The sequence below is a fragment of the Biomphalaria glabrata genome, chromosome 6 (assembly GCF_947242115.1).
Source record: "Biomphalaria glabrata chromosome 6, xgBioGlab47.1, whole genome shotgun sequence".
Taxonomy (NCBI): Eukaryota; Metazoa; Mollusca; class Gastropoda; family Planorbidae; genus Biomphalaria; species Biomphalaria glabrata.
In genome coordinates this window covers 17,157,852-17,176,235 of record NC_074716.1, presented here as the reverse complement: position 1 = coordinate 17,176,235, position 18,384 = coordinate 17,157,852, and the positions used below count along the sequence as shown (strand labels likewise).

General features: G+C 38.4%; 3 protein-coding genes across 5 annotated transcripts in view; 2 read left to right on the top strand and 1 right to left on the bottom strand.

The window, feature by feature from the left end:
- LOC106079964 (glutamate receptor ionotropic, kainate 2-like) overlaps positions 1–18,384 on the top strand; it is a 224,408-nt gene that overhangs the window by 129,625 nt on the left and 76,399 nt on the right. For all 3 annotated transcript variants that reach the window (XM_056032750.1, XM_056032749.1, XM_056032751.1), the window contains exon 3: positions 18,105–18,213. The gene's annotated coding sequence lies outside the window, so the exon portion shown is untranslated. The remainder of the gene's footprint in view (positions 1–18,104; positions 18,214–18,384) is intronic.
- On the top strand, positions 6,689–8,537 carry LOC106079965 (uncharacterized). Its single transcript, XM_056032277.1, has 4 exons — positions 6,689–6,718; positions 6,879–7,294; positions 7,337–7,686; positions 7,771–8,537. The coding sequence occupies exons 1-4, from the start codon at positions 6,689–6,691 to the stop codon at positions 8,535–8,537; spliced, it is 1,563 nt and encodes a 520-aa protein (XP_055888252.1).
- On the bottom strand, positions 17,026–17,598 carry LOC129926693 (S-antigen protein-like). The gene has a single exon (XM_056032276.1). It carries the CDS (start codon positions 17,596–17,598, stop codon positions 17,026–17,028), a length of 573 nt encoding a protein of 190 aa, XP_055888251.1.

Sequence of the window (18,384 nt, the reverse complement as noted above, 5' to 3'; positions counted from 1 at the left end):
AATACATATTTAGTAACAGTTTTCAAGACTAAGACTAAGACTGCTTTATGGATTCTTATGGAGATTTAAATTTATTTTAATTAGAATGACTCTTTTCTCATATAAAGACAACACAACAGAAACATTCACCTAAATAGAACAAATCAAAGTACAGTGCTCTCCCCGCTTCGTGGGAATTAGATTAAAACACCATCTCCAACGCTGGACAGATTTACACTCAACCAATTGACTTTTTTGTTGTTGTTGTTGTTATCATGACATTCTGACGTTCTTTTAACTACTCGGACAGGCTAGTTGTCTTGTTGACCAACTGACCGAAACTGAAATCTTCCTAATCTATAGAGAGCATTGAGGAGAGGGGGGTCGGGGTATAGATTTTAGGAAGAGAAAGGGGTGAGAAAGGTGGTTGGTGGAAGTAGCCAGTTCAAACAAATAAAATCAGTAGCGATGGACCTCTGCGGAACACGTCCGTGAAACTGACCAAATTAATAGAAGCCTGCCAATCATCTTGTAGGGGCGTGACTAGAGCTCATGACGTCAGGACTCACACATATACACACATTTCGCTGTCATACATTTGCACACACACACAGATAGAAAGAAAGAAAGAAAGATAGATAGATAGATAGATAGATAGATAGATAGATAGATATAGTTATATATATATAGATATAGATAGATGTATAGATATAGATAAAGATATAGATGTATAGATATAGATAAAGATATAGATGTATAGATATAGATAAAGATAGAGATGTATAGATATAGATAAAGATAGAGATGTATAGATATAGATAAAGATATAGATGTATAGATATAGATAAAGATAGAGATGTATAGGTGTAGATAAAGATATAGATGTATAGATATAGATAAAGATAGAGATGTATAGGTGTAGATAAAGATATAGATGTATAGATGTAGATAAAGATAGCGATGTATAGATATAGATAAAGATATAGATGTATAGATGTAGATAAAGATAGAGATGTATAGATATAGATAAAGATATAGATGTATAGATGTAGATAAAGATGTAGATGTATAGGTGTAGAATAGATAGATAGCTACCCCTATGAAAAAAGGGAGATACAATACCGGCCTATATACGTATTCAGTAAAGTAGTTCTTGCATGTTAGGGTCTGTTCTCTGTTCATGGTCAAACTTAACAACGCCAGGTCTCAAACAAAATGTTCCTATCTCGAATAGCTTAAGAATCTTTGCGTCTCTAAGAGCTGATTCTTAGTTTACTTGAAGTTATTGCTTAGTCCGCTTCTTTTATACTGTGACTACTTTTTACTTTTTTACTTGACTAGTTCAACGATTCTGACCATTCTACTACGTGTTGGAACATTTTGCTTCAAACGTACAAACATTTTTTTTTCAGTTCGATTGACGACTTTTAAAATTTTATATATAACTTAGAAGACAACAAAATAATGTGATGAAGCAATTCAAAATGCTGGTCAACCATCAGTCTGTGCTGGATATTTAAGGAGGATGTGCAAAACGCTTGGCTTCCGAACCGAAGGGTTCCTGGTTCGAATCCTGCTAAAGACTTGGATTATTATTATTATTATTTCGGGATTTTTAGGGCGTATCTGAGTCCACCTAGCTCTCATGGTCACCTTGGGGAAAGTAAAAACGGTTGGTCGTTGTGCTGGCCACATGATACCCACGTTAACCGTTTGCCACAGAATTTGATGGAGTGTGTGTGTTATGGAGCACATGTGTGTGCATTTCTCAAGTGACAGTGGGAAGATGTTAACTATTGGTTGTGAATGGGGCAAGATATGTGGCATTGTAGTCAGCGGTCTTAGAACATAAAACTCAAGAATGTGAGACTGAAAAAAAATGAGTTACTGTAGTGAGTCACGAGTCTTTTAAATAGCATTTATATCATAACTTAATTCTATTACATTAATTTTAGTTGATTTTGTCTGTACCATAATAAAGTTACATTTAGTCTTGTTCACAAAGAAATTACTCGAAGTTATTTCATACTCTATACAAAATAAAATAGACCTACAGCGGTCTAGTTCCCTACCAGAGGTCTGGTACTACAAGTCAGCTACCGTCCATAGAACCTGTATATATATACTTTAGATCGTAAGGTATAAAGGGGGAACTGTTTCTTTTTTTAAGACATAATGCATGGTAAAGGCTTAGAGGCTGAGAGATGCTAAAAGCAACACCCACAACAATCAGGAAAATAACAAGACTGTCAAAACATGGAACAACTGAACAAAGGAGAGACACATACACAGATTGACTATCAAAAGTTCTACTACAGCTAAACCAACAGCTAATGTTTATCCAAACATTTGCTCAGAGTATCCATTTCTTCTTGTTTTGCTTGCTGCTATTTGATCCATTTTCTTTGCAGGCGTCAGAAGCCAGAAGCATGTCACTCAAGAGGCAGTTGATCCAGTGCGTGTGCCTCCATGTTAAGTGTGGAATGGAATTCTGAAGTATTGGAATGAACTGAAAGTGTCGTTTGCCTCGTTGTACACACACACACACACACACACACACACAAACAGAAATTATTTAAAATTTTCTGCATTTTGAATGTAAGGTCAGGGAAAGTCATAGATAATTTTAAAGTTGGCAAAGAAACTTGTGCAAATAATTGAGTAAGAAAATTCCAATGCTGTACTAGCTGATCATTGACAGGTCGAGATATTTCTTCCAAGAAAAAAGTAACTACCCCCCCCCCCATCAAGCACAAGCGTTCATTATAAAAAACATTGACTACAAGCCATATGAAAAAGCAATTTTCTTCTTGCTATTGTAACTAATTTGCTTGCCCTGAGTGTGGCAAAATATGTAGGTCACAGCTGGGGCTGCGCAGCCAGGAGAAATACTGCATTCTTTTGACTCGAATACAAGCCTATTTATTGTAACTAATTTAAAAATGAAAATATATTTATTTAGTGAGGTATCTTTTTAAAAAAATGTTTGTGTTGGTTTGCTTTTAGAGTGGTTGAATGTCCAACTGAAGGGTTTGCATTTCAGCCTTTAGTTAATTAACTTTAAAAATAATTGCTTAATAATTGTTAAATCGTCACCTTTATGCGGAACGAATAATAAAATTATGTCTACACACTGCCCTCGTACACGTAACAGTCACACACACACACACCCAAATGATTCACCTACTGGGAAGAGGAGGCATGATTGGTCCTCAGTAGGCCTACCTTTTTAAAAGTCGCACTTGCAATGATAAGGTCTCTTGTGATAGAGTGTGCGTACTGAATGAGTATAGCCTGTATTTTGACATTGACCTTCACCTTGCTGTTCCTAGTACTATTCTATATATAGCCAACAAAAGTACTACTCCAAGCTCAAACATTATATCTAAGACATTCCGACAGTCTGACATACAGACAAGACACGTGAATGTATAATGTATATATTAACCTTTGAACGCCTCCTTCCCAATCCACAGTAAATTCAATCAAAGGAGTCCGTGTACAGACATCACTGGACTATACAAACTAGGCGACGGGATACACAATAGCCAGGGTTAAAGATGGGAGCAGATCATGTGACCGGATGTCAATAAAAGATGACAACAGAGTTACCGCTCATTGCCCACAATTCACGGTACAGCAGTTGCTAAGGAAGTGACTGACAACAACATTCAGATCTTGTTTTTCTTGTTTCCTGTCTCAGAAAATAGATTTTTTTGTCTCTGTGTATGGGTGAGCTGCAGGGGTATCAGTCCAAACAAAAAACAAGTTCTTTTCCACATGAAGGATCTGCAGAGCATGTGAATATAATACAAATCCTTAGTAGCTAACAATGTTAGGAAATATTTAAAGACCAGGGAAAGTGTGACCTCGTCAATGTTTATGATCAAGTATGGTGGGAATCGAAATGTTTAAGAGTTCTGAATACTATTTGAACAGGTCGAAGGTTGATTTCTATAATCAAAAGAGGGAAGTTCGCTTACAGAAGACTGAAAGAAATCTTTGCACCTGTTTAAGCCGTGCTATAACATCTCTGAATAGGATCATTTTGTATTGTATATATTTGTAGGGCGTAACGTAGCAGACAGCACAACAACAAATAGTGGCTTCTCTCCATTTATCTTACTTCACTTAAAAGAAATGTTTATTCTTGCAAAACAAAACAAGGTCTGTCCAACAAAACATGCAGGGCCGGATTTAAGGGAAGGCAGGCGAGGTATAGGTCCGGGAAATCTATAAGAACGGAGCCTTCACTAAGAGATAAAAATATATACGAAGTTCGTCGGATCAGAATTTTTTTTGTTAACTTTTTAATCGCATTTTTAAGGCTGAAAAAAATGTAATTTTTGCGTCTACCTAGATCCTACCCTACACAAACTAAAAAATATTCACTTTTTAAAACTAAAATATTTAAATATTTTTTCAAAAGTAAATTGAGACTACATTTAAAAGAATATATATATTTTTTTAATATAGCATGCTTTTAGATAAAATTATTTTTATTCATAGGTGGATCTTTATTCAAGCTTTCGAAACATTGTTCGGGCCTCCAAAAATCCTCCTTATATCATCTATTTAAATCCGGCCCTGGGAAGATGTTAAGTGATTGATTTTTATTTTTATTTTTCTGATTCTAACCTTGTTTACTGATGTATAGAAAATGTGTGTGTGTCAGTATTTTTTTTTAAGAGATTCGTTCATCAAAAGTCTTGATTCAGAGACTCTAAACCTGACATGCATTACTTCCCTTCTGGTCTATTTAAAGACAACGAAAGGGATGTGTGCTATTGTATGCCAATTAATGTTTGTATTACCTTACCAAAAAATGATTGTAGGTAATAGTTTGGGTAATTAGCTTGCAGGTTTGCCAAAAATATCAACTTTACCTAGCTACGTTTTGCCAACTATCTAAACATTTACTCTCTCTCTCTCTTTCTCTTATACTCTTTCTCTCTCTCTCTTTCTTTATCTCATTTTCTTGTGTTTTTTTCTCTGACTTGTATACTAAGAGACATGATAGAAACTAAAGTGTACATGCAGTGTTATTTGCAATGTTAAAGTGATCAATATTTCACCAAATTAGGTTGTGTCAATATCACTTTATATTTATTATATACAGACGTTTTTTATTGAGAAAAAAAACAACTTCTCAAGCTTGTCTCTGTCTATCAGCTTATAACGGTTGATGTGTCTCTTACATATATCACTTTTGTTTGCGTCTGTTGACCATTCCCATTCCATTGCTTTGTTTTCCCAAAGCAGAAAATCGTTTTATAAAAGTGAAAACTTGTTTATTTCCCTTCTTAGACTGCATGTCCAAAAAACTTAAATCTGGTCTGCCAAAAAGATTAGAAATATGTCAGAAAATCAAACAGTAATTAGTATTCAATAACACTTCGCCTAAATCTAAAAGGCAAATGTTTTTTTATAAACTGTTGCTATGGTAATAATAGCGGTAATTGTCAGGAGGCAAATAATCGATGTTAAAGATAGCTAATGCTTCTATAAGAATGTACAAAAGGTTAACTTATTATTTTTGAAATAAAACAACTCATATACTTTCAACATGAAGATGGCGGCTGTCCTTTTTAGAGAGTCAATATGTTGCAACAGATCACATTTAGTTGTTTACTTATACCATAACCTATTAGGTCAACATACACATTGATTCCATTCATGTACAAACCATGTCCTATGTGCAAAACTATGAGCTAAGAATGTGCTAATCGATTTGCTAATCGATGTGCTAAACACTTACAAAGCTTTTAAAACATAATAAAAACTATTATAAATGATTCTTGATATAATGTGCTAAACAATGTGCCAAATTGAAAGAATGTCCTAATAGAGAGAGAAACTCGGACGTTTTGTAAACCTATTTGCAGGATTAAATAACAAGGTGTATCTATTTATAGCCCTAGAATAAGCATTTTACTAACTATGTGCTATAACGTCAGAGTGTATCCAATAAAACATTGAGATTCCATCTTGCCACTGGCAATGTTTACAACAGAATTAAGTTCAAAGAAGAGAAACAATTCCCATGCTCACTTCACGCATGAACTTTGTCTTGAGGCGCAGGGCACAGGTCCATGACCCAACTATCAGCCATGTTTTCTGCTTGAGCTCCTCACGGGCCATACACTACATGTAACCTTCTCGCCAGGTCTTTCATAACCCCAGGTAAACAAACATTTGGCAGAGTGAGGCTGAGCTAGAATAGAGTGACGTCACTATACACTGTTCAACATTACCAACCTAGTTATGTGTTATTGTGTACATAGGGTGCTTGCTGTAGACTTCAAAGAACCATGATACTATGTAGACACTGTGTCTCGCTTGTACGTGTGGTTATTATACGTAGACACTATCTACAATGTTGAGATGGAAATATTTTATTAATTTGTAGAGTAAACAGTCACAATGTCGTTTTTAATGTTTAAACTTATAAAAAATATAGTTTATTAAATAAATTGCACTTTGAAAATATTGAATTAAAATGTAATGTACTAGTGACTTGTCGACCATTACTTGATTTGAATAGTTTTTTCTTAGAATTAAAAAAAGAATTTAAAAAAGAGGAATTAACTAAACATATACATGCAAAAACAGTAAAACTCTTCATTAATTAACGCCCCTTATTTATTTTAAAACTTTTCAAAGTTAGAACCGAGTAAGTGGAACCAGACCAGACTGTTATGGCCTGAGTATGTCACCCATTGCTTTCCTTGTAGTTATGGTATGCTTTTAAAATGTTTAAAAAATGTTATCAAAATAGGAATGCTAATAATAAGAAAATAAATAAAATAAGATTACATTTACAAATGTTTCTGTCATCATAAGTATGCTTTAGATTTATTAATATTTAGTGCATTTATATTGAAGCTTGATGAGGGTAGTGGCCACACAAGTATCCTGCCCAGGCTCCACGAACCAGACTCCATTACCCAGTCTCCACTGCCCAGGCTCCACTGCCCAGTCTCCACTGCCCAGGCTCCACTGCCCAGTCTCCACTGCCCAGTCTCCACTGCCCAGGCTCCCCTGCCCAGGTTCCACTAACGAGTCTCCATTACCCAGTCTCCACTGCCCAGGCTCCACTGCCAAGGCTCCACTGCCCAGTCTCCACTTCCCAGGCTCCACTGCCTAGTCTCCATAACCCAGTCTCCACTGCCCAGGTTCCACTGCCCAGTCTTCACTGTCCAGTCTCCTCTGCTCAGGCTCCACTGCCCAGGTTCCACTGCCCAGGCGCCACTAACCAGTCTCCACTTCCCAGGCTCCACTGCCCAGGCTCCACTGACAAGGCTCCACTGACAAGGCTCCACTAACCAGTCTCCACTACCCAGTCTCAACTACCCAGTCTCCACTGCCAAGGCTCCACTGCCCAGGCTCCACTGCCCAGTCTCCATTACCCAGTCTCCACCGCCAAGGCTCCACTGCCCAGTCTCCATTACCCAGTCTCTACTGCCCAAGGCTCCCCTGCCCAGGCTCCACTTACGAGTCTCCATTACCCAGTCTCCACCGCCAAGGCTCCACTGCCCAGTCTCCATTACCCAGGCTATTTGCCCAGGCTCCACTGCCAAGGCTCCACTGCCCAGTCTCCACTTCCCAGGCTCCACTGCCTAGTCTCCATAACCCAGTCTCCACTGCCCAGGTTCCACTGCCCAGTCTTCACTGTCCAGTCTCCTCTGCTCAGGCTCCACTGCCCAGGTTCCACTGCCCAGGCGCCACTAACCAGTCTCCACTTCCCAGGCTCCACTGCCCAGGCTCCACTGACAAGGCTCCACTGACAAGGCTCCACTAACCAGTCTCCACTACCCAGTCTCAACTACCCAGTCTCCACTGCCAAGGCTACACTGCCCAGGCTCCACTGCCCAGTCTCCATTACCCAGTCTCCACCGCCAAGGCTCCACTGCCCAGTCTCCATTACCCAGTCTCTACTGCCCAAGGCTCCCCTGCCCAGGCTCCACTTACGAGTCTCCATTACCCAGTCTCCACCGCCAAGGCTCCACTGCCCAGTCTCCATTACCCAGGCTATTTGCCCAGGCTCCACTGCCAAGGCTCCACTGCCCAGTCTCCACTTCCCAGGCTCCATTACCCAGACTCCACTGCCCAGTCTCCACTACCTAGGCTCCACTACCCAGTCTCAACTGCCCAGTCTCCACTGCCCAGTCTCCACTGCCCAGTCTCCACTTCCCAGGCTCCATTACCCAGTCTCCACTGCCCAGTATCCACTACCTAGGCTCCACTACCCAGTCTCCACTACCCAGTCTCCACTGCGCAGGCTCCACTGCCCAGTCTCCACTGCCCTTTCTCAACTGCCCAGTCTCCACAAACTAGTCTCCACTACCCAGGCTCTACTAACTAGTCTCCATTACCCAGTCTCCACTGCCCAGGCTCCACTGCGCAGGCTCCACTGCCCATTCTCCACTGCCCTTTCTCAACTGCCCATTCTCCACTGCCCACTCCACTTCCCAGGCTCCACTGCCCAGGCTCCACTGCTAAGGCTCCCCTGCCCAGGCTCCACTGCCCAGGCTCCACTGACTAAGCTCCGGAACTGAATAAAACGTTGCTTGTCTTACGCTATATCAATTTAGTTTCAGGACTACATTAGACATATATATATTCAACAAACAACTGCTTTAAATCTTCTACTAAGCAATATGCTAAATCATGTTATAAGCAATGTTCTAAACAATGCGCTAAACACTGTGCTCAACCATGCTCTAAACACTGAAATAGACAATGCTTTTAGAATATCATAAATGCTATTATAAATGATTTGTTGATATAATGTGCTAAACAATGTGCCATATTGAAAGAATATCCTAATTGTGTTTTCAGAACAACGTCCGAAACAATGGGCTACGCAATGGGCTAAAAATGTGCTAATCACATGTTCAAAACACTAACCCTTCTAAAAAAATATGAATAACACTGTTTTATTCAATATTAGTAAACCATTTTTATATTTAATGAAGCATTACAAACGTTGAACCTATCAAAGATGTGAAACAATTCAACTCTCAAGGAAGATAAAAAAAAACAACAAAAAACTTCGCGATAAATAACATTTATTTTTGTATAAATTCTCTGGCCTCTGGAAAGCTCTATCTTAAATTTAAAGCCAAATATATATATATATATATTTGAAAAACTAAAACAATCTAACATTTAAACAACAAAAAAAGTTGTTATGTGATTTTGAGAAACGAACAATTTTTTTTCTTTACTAAATAAACTAGACAATAAAACCTAGACAATTGATGAGAAATATTTTCTTTTCTGAAACTAATCATAGAGGTCTGACACAAACATCTAGAAAAGAAAGAAATTTAATGAAAGCTGACATTTAATACTCTGAAACTCCGCCCAGCCGTCTGGTCCACGCGTGGTACTATTGTCAAGCAGACAGAATATATGGTTTAATGTGATAAAAAAAAATTGAGACATGACTTGAGTCAAAATTCTTCCCCAATGAATCAGAACGAGACTGATGACGTCATTTAGCGCAGTCAACAGATAACAAATTCAATAGGCTATGCAATTAGCTAAGGGTTAGTTATACGAAACTTAAAACATATTTAAAATATAAAAAAAAATTATACATAATGCTACAACAGAATATACATTCTGCTAAAAGATAATACATATAATAAACTAGTACATATAATATGAAGGACAATATAATGGACTAATGGAATCACAATCTCAATTACATTCAGAAATTGAAGTATTTTTTTTTTCTGAGACTGGATTAAAATTAATAATAACAAACTTAGTCTTCCGATGAAATATCAGTTGCAGTAAACAATGTAACATTGGTCTTGTCAGTTGCAGTAAACAATGTAACATTTGTCTTGTCAGTTGCAGTAAACAATGTAACATTTGTCTTGTCAGTTGCAGTAAACAATGTAACATTTGTCTTGGATCAAATAAGAGGCGCGGTGGCTGAGCGGCAAAGCGTTTGGCTTCCGAACTGTAGGCTTCGAATCTTGGTGAAGACTGGATTTTTTGGTCGTTATCCTGGCCACATGACATCCTCGTTAACCGTGGGCCACAAAAACAGATGACCTTTACATCCTCTGCCCTATAGACCGCATCAAACATCAAGTACCATTTAATTTAATTTAAAATGAAGTATTTATTCATGTGTTATGCTCTAGCGAAGAGGAGTTCTTGAATATTCCTGGATCCAGGTTCCATGAATGAGTGACTTGAATAGAGGTATTGTATAAATTACTTTTTGGAAGGAGCATTAAAGCATTCTGTATTGAAGTGTAATTGTATTTTGTGTTATCTACAGAATAAAAGCTTTATAGGATCTACTTGTTAAAAGAAAGTTTGATATGAATGTTACTAAATGATCAAATACATTCTACTGCAATAATTTATCAACCTTCAACTAAATTTAAGAGATCTAGTCAAATTACTTTACATATTAAATATCAGAATGGATATAGAAATATTGAACGAATGAAAATCTAACTCCATAAAGAAAAAGACAAGATATCAGCTAACAATTTCTAAGTGAAGAATTATTTTTTTTACGGTAAAAACAAAAATTAATTTAAAAAGATCTACATAGAAAATTGTGTTACTAGATCTCTGGGTATTATGACCTCTCCAGAGACAATGTTCAATCATAACCTACATATTTTTTTTTCTGGATAACTTCTATTAAAACTTGGGGAAAAAATGAAAGATAACTTCAATGTTAATATCTTTTTTATTGAAAACATTGAAGTCAGCACGGTTGCAATATAGATCTAATTATTCGACTGGCGCAAAATATTTAGCCTACTGAATAAAATCATGGCTGACACATACTGTCAGACACATACTGCCAAACACACATTGCAAGACACACACTGTTAGCACACATTGTCAACACACATTGTCAGACACACTCTGTCAGACACATACATTCAGGCACACATTGTCAGACACACTCTGTCAGACACATACATTCAGGCACACATTGTCAGACACACTCTGTCAGACACATACATTCAGGCACACATTGTCAGACACACTCTGTCAGACACATACATTCAGGCACACTCTGTCAGACACATACATTCAGGCACACATTGTCAGACACACTCTGTCAGACACATACATTCAGGCACACATTGTCAGACACACTCTGTCAGACACACTCTGTCAGACACATACATTCAGGCACACATTGTCAGACACACTCTGTCAGACACATACATTCAGGCACACATTGTCAGACACACTCTGTCAGACACATACATTCAGGCACACATTGTCAGACACATTCTGTCAGACACACTCTGTCAGACACATTCATTCAGGCACACATTGTCAGACACACATACTGTCAAACACTGCTAGAAACACGCTGTTAGAAACATACACGCCCACTGTCAGATACATACTGTCAAATAAACACTGCCAGACAACTGTCAGACACATACTGTCAAATAAACACTGCCAGACAACTGTCAGACACATACTGTCAAATAAACACTGCCAGACAACTGTCAGATACATACTGTCAAATAAACACTGCCAGACAACTGTCAGACACATACTGTCAAATAAACACTGCCAGACAACTGTCAGATACTTACTGTCAAATAAACACTGCCAGACAACTGTCAGACACATACTGTCAAATAAACACTGCCAGGCAACTGTCAGATATATACTGTCAAATAAACACTGTCAGACAACTGTCAGATATATACTGTCAAATAGACACTGCCAGACAACTGTCAGATATATACTGTCAAATAGACACTGCCAGACAACTGTCAGATATATACTGTCAAATAAACACTGTCAGACAACTGTCAGATACATACAGTCAAACACATACACACACACTGTGCGTCGAGAATCTAACTAATTCTAACTTCATACGTACACTAATTTGCACAAACACATGCCTATTTCTAGACCACCAAAAAAAAAAAAAAGGAAGCCAAAATGCGATTGAATGGGCTAAGAAGAAATAGGTAAAACTGTAATTTAGAAGCCACTTTTCGCGAACATATAATAAATAGATCTATAAATAGATATATTCCATTCGACTACCATTAGACCTACAGGTCTAGCATTAATACATAATTAATTGAATACTAACATTCAGGAGTCTATTTATCTTCTATACTTAGATTCTTAATGCAATTTTAATATGTTTGTTTACCAACTTTTGTGTTTTTGTTAATAGACCGCCGTTGCTATGGAAACTATCGTAAAACTAGAAAGGAAAGTGACCGAAAAGAAATACTTAATAATTAACGAATAATCTACTTTAATGTATGAAATGAGGGTTGATGTTTTTAGTAGCAGACATAAATATGGCATCGATTAGCTATTTGTAATAGTGATATGATAATACTATCAAGAAATAAATAGAGAATGTTTGTTAAGTATTTCTTGTCTGTTGTCTTCTGTGTGCAGCTTGTTACATTGCACCTCGCATGTTTACTACTGGCCTGTTTACACATTGCCTGTTTACACATTGCCTGTTTACACATTGCCTGTTTACACATTGCCTGTTTACACATTGCCTGTTTACACATTGCCTGTTTACAACTTGCCTAGATGCTCTTTGACTATGAGCCCCTTGAGTTTTCGCTCCTTGACTGTGTGCCCTTTGACTATGAGCCCCTTGAGTTTTCGCTCCTTGACTGTGTGCCCTTTGACTATGAGCCCCTTGAGTTTTCGCTCCTTGACTGTGTGCCCTTTGACTATGAGCCTCTTGAGTTTTCGCTCCTTGACTGTGTGCCCCTTGAGTTTTCGCTCCTTGACTTTTGTGCACTGTTGCTGTAAACACCTTGACTAAGTGCCTTTTTACATCTCTTGTAGGTACCTTCCCTGTTTGCACTTTGACTATATGCACCTTGCCTTTGTGCACATTGACTCTGTGCACCTAGTCTTTGTGTACATTGACTCTATGCACCTAGCCTTTGTGCACATTGACTCTTCACCTTGCCTTTGTGCACATTGACTCTGTGCACCTAGTCTTTGTGTACATTGACTCTTCACCTTGCCTTTGTGCACATTGTGACTCTATGCACCTAGCCTTTGTGTACATTGACTCTATGCACCTTGCCTTTGTGTACATTGACTCTATGCACCTAGCCTTTGTGCACATTGTGACTCTATGCACCTTGCCTTTGTGTACATTGACTCTATGCACCTTGCCTTTGTGTACATTGACTCTATGCACCTTGCCTTTGTGTACATTGACTCTATGCACCTAGCCTTTGTGCACATTGTGACTCTATGCACCTTGCCTTTGTGTACATTGACTCTATGCACCTTGTTTTGTGTACATTGACTCTATGCACCTTGCCTTTGTGTACATTGACTCTATGCACCTTGTTTTGTGTACATTGACTCTATGCACCTTTTTTTGTGTACAATGACTCTATGCACCTAGCCTTTGTGTACATTGACCCTATGCACCTTGCCTTTGTGTACATTGACTCTATGCACCTAGCCTTTGTGTACATTGACTCTATGCACCTTGCCTTTGTGTACATTGACTCTATGCACCTAGCCTTTGTGCACATTGTGACTCTATGCACCTAGCCTTTGTGTACATTGACTCTATGCACCTTGCCTTTGTGTACAATGACTCTATGCACCTTGCCTTTGTGTACACTGACTCTATGCACCTTGCCTTTGTGTTACTTATCTCTTTGCATCTCACCTGTTAGCACCTTGCTGCTTGTGTACCTGGGCGATGTAGTCACTAACGGCATTGTAACGTTTAAAAACGACAGGCGTGTGGTATGCTTTACATTTGACTTTGAGGTTTTATGTGATTTACTTGTTGGTATGTCATAGTAGAATTTAAAACAAAATAAAATCTATTGTTTAACTAACATATCCCATGATGCTTAGTAGACCCTTGCTCTTTTGTGTCTGGGAGCAATTCTAGAGGGCATGCAACAGTCTTGATCGAATCGAATAAAGATTTAAGTAGTCACAGGAAATGAAGATGTATTAGATTCGATTACATTCTATTAGAATCGTGCCTTGATTCTTTTGTTAGGTACGAACACTACTCGATACCAGTATTTATTCTTCACTTGATACCCAACAGTTTATTCTTCACTTGATACCCAACAGTTTATTCTTCACTTGATACCCAGCAGTTTATTCTTTACTTGATACCCAACAGTTTATTCTTCACTTGATACCCAGCAGTTTATTCTTTACTTAATACCCAGCAGTTTATTCTTCACTTGATACCCAGCAGTTTATTCTTTACTTGATACCCAGCAGTTTATTCTTTACTTGATACCCAAAAGTTTATTCTTCACTTGATACCCAAAAGTTTATTCTTCACTTGATACCCAACAGTTTATTCTTCACTTGATACCCAGCAGTTTATTCTTTACTTGATACCCAGCAGTTTATTCTTCACTTGATACCCAGCAGTTTATTCTTCACTTGATACCCAACAGTTTATTCTTTACTTGATACCCAACAGTTTATTCTTTAACTGGATAACCTGTTTTTTTATTTTCATTTGATATCCAGTATTTATGTATAATCGATACCAAGTATTTGTTCATTGCTTGATACTCTGACTGTATTCTTTACTTGATACACAATTGTTTTAATGGTACTTGATATATAGTTTTTATTTCTTATTCTAAACATTGAAGCCCTCAAACTAAGATCTTAAGTATTTTTTCGTAATTTGTTTTGGTCCTCAGACAGAGTTGAGGTCTGCTTGATAACTTTCTCTAATCCTCCCTGTTAGGCCAAAAAAAGTGAAAGTGGTGAACATTATTTAATGATGTCTTCACACCGTCTCTCAGTCTTTTCTCAATTAGCCTGTTTATGTACTTTGCAGGAAGGTCTTTAAATGATCGGAGGGTCTTAAAGCATGACCGTATCACCTAACTTCACTATAAGAGTGTGTGTATGTACAGTATGTGTGTGTATGTGTTGTTGTGTGCTACCGAAGTTGTTATGAGCGCTAAGCCGTTAGATCGTGTGTGTGTCTCAACTGTAAGCTTCTGTCTTTGTAGTTGCTCCATGGTCAATTCTTGAAGCATTATTTCTCCAAGACTTCAAGCCTCTCTTAGCCATGGGACTGTTAGAAGAACCTATCTACAATATTTAACTTGAAGAGATTTAATAAGTGTCCCAGCTCCAGAATGTTGAACAATTCTTCAATACTGTCCCTGTGTACTTTAATGGAACTGCCAATATTTTTTGGGGTAACATGTTTCAGTCTCGTGTAAATATAACGTCAAATAGTCTAATGACGTAATGACAAGTCTATCAGGGTTGTTAGTCATGAACTTTGCCCTCTCAGCGCTGATCTTCCTGCACCTTGGAGGGGGATCATTTCAGAGCCTCATCTAGTCGCGCCCTCACGTCTCTCCACTTACTCTCTCTCTCTCTCTCTCTGACCCTGTCTCTTACAATCTAGTCTCCATTATCGCTCGGGTTGTCCGTAAGACTCGGAGATAATTCTGATCTCGTTACCCTGTGTTTGTTTTGACATTAATTGTTATTTGACTAGCTATACGGCGCGGCTCTGACTGGTAAGACCCCTATTGTAACCCAAACTTCCCAAGTGTTGTTTTTTTTATTTTCTCTCTTTATATATCTCTCATTCTCTCCCTCACTTTCTCTCTCTCTCTCTCTCGCTCTCTCTGTCTCTGTCTCTCTCTCTCTCTCTCTGTCTCTCTCTCTCTCTCTCTCGGAATTCTGTCTTCTCGATGCCTTTTGTTGTGTAGCTTCATAGTTGTCTCCCTCTTTCTCTTTATTCCACTATCAAACTGACAGACGAGATATTGAGTAGCCAAAGAAAAAAAAGATGTGTATGTGGAATGGGGAGGGGGGGAGGGGGGTAACTTAAGGGGTGGGACGGAAGAGATAGGCTGGACAATTGAGGTGAAGGGGAGCAGGGGCGGCATTGATCCAAACACCCGTTTCTGAAGTGCTGGCCATGGATTAAATATCGACGTTCGACTGTTGTATATGATGTTCGTTGACAAATGTCCAGTCTTGTAATGTGTGTGTGTGTGTGTTGTAATGTGTGTGTATGTGCGTCTTCTAATGTGTATATGTTGTGCGAGTCTTTGTATGGATGTGAGTATAGAACAAGTACAAGAAAAGTCCAGGGTAACTCAGACATTCTGTGTCGTAAGACCCTTGAGAAGGCAACAATTAAAGACTAAAATCCCAAGGAAGTAAAAACGCATATGGGAACAACTAGGATAGCGTTGTCAGCAGAACAGCTGTGAATTAAACAAACTCAGGATTTTCCTTTGATGTGTCTACCAAATTTATGTCTGATCAATGGCTGAGCTGAGATTGGGGCAGCCGCCTCGGGCACCGGAGTGTGAGGGCACCAAAAATGATTTTCAAAACATATAAATTATAAACTAAAATTCATTGTACTTACAGGAGCGCTTCAATGGGTCAGCGAGGTTTGTAGGACTTATGATAAGCTTAGAGATAGATCTGGTGGCGCTTTAATGATGTTATTGACAACTTTGTGAGTGCAAAATCATGTTTAAAGAGTATGTATGGGATCTGACTTATTATTAATTGTAATCTTTGACATGACCTGTAAGTTTTTAATTACTTACAGGTGACCGTTCTTATGCATATAAGAATTACGTTTCTTGTGCTGTGGGGCCTGACCTGAACGTGACTGACGTCCTGTGATAAGGAGGGCTAATCGGGCTAGCGAATAGGGGGGGGGGTGACAAAATGTATTTAGCTTATTTCAATTTATTTGTGTTATAAATTCATGTTTAAATGTTAACCACGTAAAATGACAAATTTACCAAGGTTTAAAAATGTGAAATATTTTAAGCAAGAGACGTCTTTTCATCTCTTAAGTAGGACGTTTCCAAAATGGTATAGAACATCAACTCCAAATCTTTTGAAGAAAACATTTCAATACTGATATTTATCAAGTATTGACAAGTGACATTATTCAAGATTCATTCCTTTCCTATGTAGGTCATGGTGATTTTAGTGGACTACAGTTTCTAATGCTAAGTGTTGTTGTTTTTTTGTAATACTTCGTCACTGCAAGGTGTCTGTCCTGTGAGCTTTGCACAATAATGTTCTGCCCCGCCCCCACCCCCCATCTTCCACCCTATCTTCCACCCCATCTTCCACCCTATCTTCCACCCTATCTTCCACCCCATCTTCCACCCTATCTTCCACCCTATCTTCCACCCTATCTTCCACCCCATCTTCCACCCTATCTTCCACCCTATCTTCCACCCTATCTTCCACCCTATCTTCCACCCTATCTTCCACCCCATCTTCCACCCTATCTTCCAACCTATCTTCCACCCTATCTTCCACCCTATCTTCCACCCTATCTTCCACCCTATCTTCCACCCTATCTTCCACCCTATCTTCCACCCTATCTTCCACCCCATCTTCCACCCTATCTTCCACCCTATCTTCCACCCTATCTTCCACCCTATCTTCCACCCTATCTTCCACCCTATCTTCCACCCCATCTTCCACCCTATCTTCCACCCTATCTTCCACCCTATCTTCCACCCTATCTTCCACCCTATCTTCCACCCTATCTTCCACCCCATCTTCCACCCTATCTTCCACTCTATCATCTGCCCAGCTCATGATTTCTACATAAGTCGGTGCGCCAATGTTCATATTTATTGATTCAGCTGTTTACTGAAGACATAGAACATGTCGAGTGTGGTGTGAAATTGTGTGCAAAATATAAAAAAAATATTTTAAGACGACTATATTCTGAAACGTTCAAACCAGAGTTTTTAACTGTGTGACTAATTAACTAGGTAGTTTTTTTTTCAAAAGATATAGGCATACATAAACTCTCAATTTATAGGAAAATCGTTAGAGCCGTTTTGGATATCCGTGTCCAGCCAGAGCCAATGAAATGTTTGCAAGCAAATAAAAGGATTTGTAATGACATCTAAAAATATTCCATGTTGATGTTCTTTTTCTACGCATATTAATTTGTTTTTTTTTTTTTAAAGATATTTCAACTAAATGTTTAAAAAACTAAAATGTGAAGCCATTCGTCACGTTCTTTCATTAATTCATAATGCCAAACAATTTTCTTCAGATTTCCATTTCACGTAGAACTTTTTTCTTCATTTCAGATTCTCTAGAAGCTAAGAGAGGTCAATATTTATTCCTTTCAAGAAGCAGAAAGAGGTTATATTTGAGGTCATTTGGCAGGTCATATCGGATTGGCACTGTGTCAATCAAGTAAGTTTTATATCTACGTTACTACTAGAGGAGATTGTTTGTTTAAAAAGCTTATATCAAGTCACTTTGTCTGTCTGTCTGTCTGGTAAAAAGTTTGAACATGTTTTTCTCCAATTTCCCATTCTCGGATCAAGTTAAAACTTTGCACACTTATTCATTGAACCTGACAAC

Excerpts from the sequence above, each read along its gene's own strand:
- LOC106079965 (XM_056032277.1), top strand. The coding sequence starts at position 6,689 with ATGTCACCCATTGCTTTCCTTGTAGTTATG. Across the intron at positions 6,719-6,878 it reads TTGCTTTCCTTGTAGTTATG|TGGCCACACAAGTATCCTGC; the intron begins GTATGCTTTTAA and ends TGATGAGGGTAG. Across the intron at positions 7,687-7,770 it reads GCTCAGGCTCCACTGCCCAG|GCTCCACTAACCAGTCTCCA; the intron begins GTTCCACTGCCC and ends TCCACTGACAAG.
- LOC129926693 (XM_056032276.1), bottom strand. The coding sequence starts at position 17,598 with ATGAGCTGGGCAGATGATAGAGTGGAAGATAGGGTGGAAGATGGGGTG.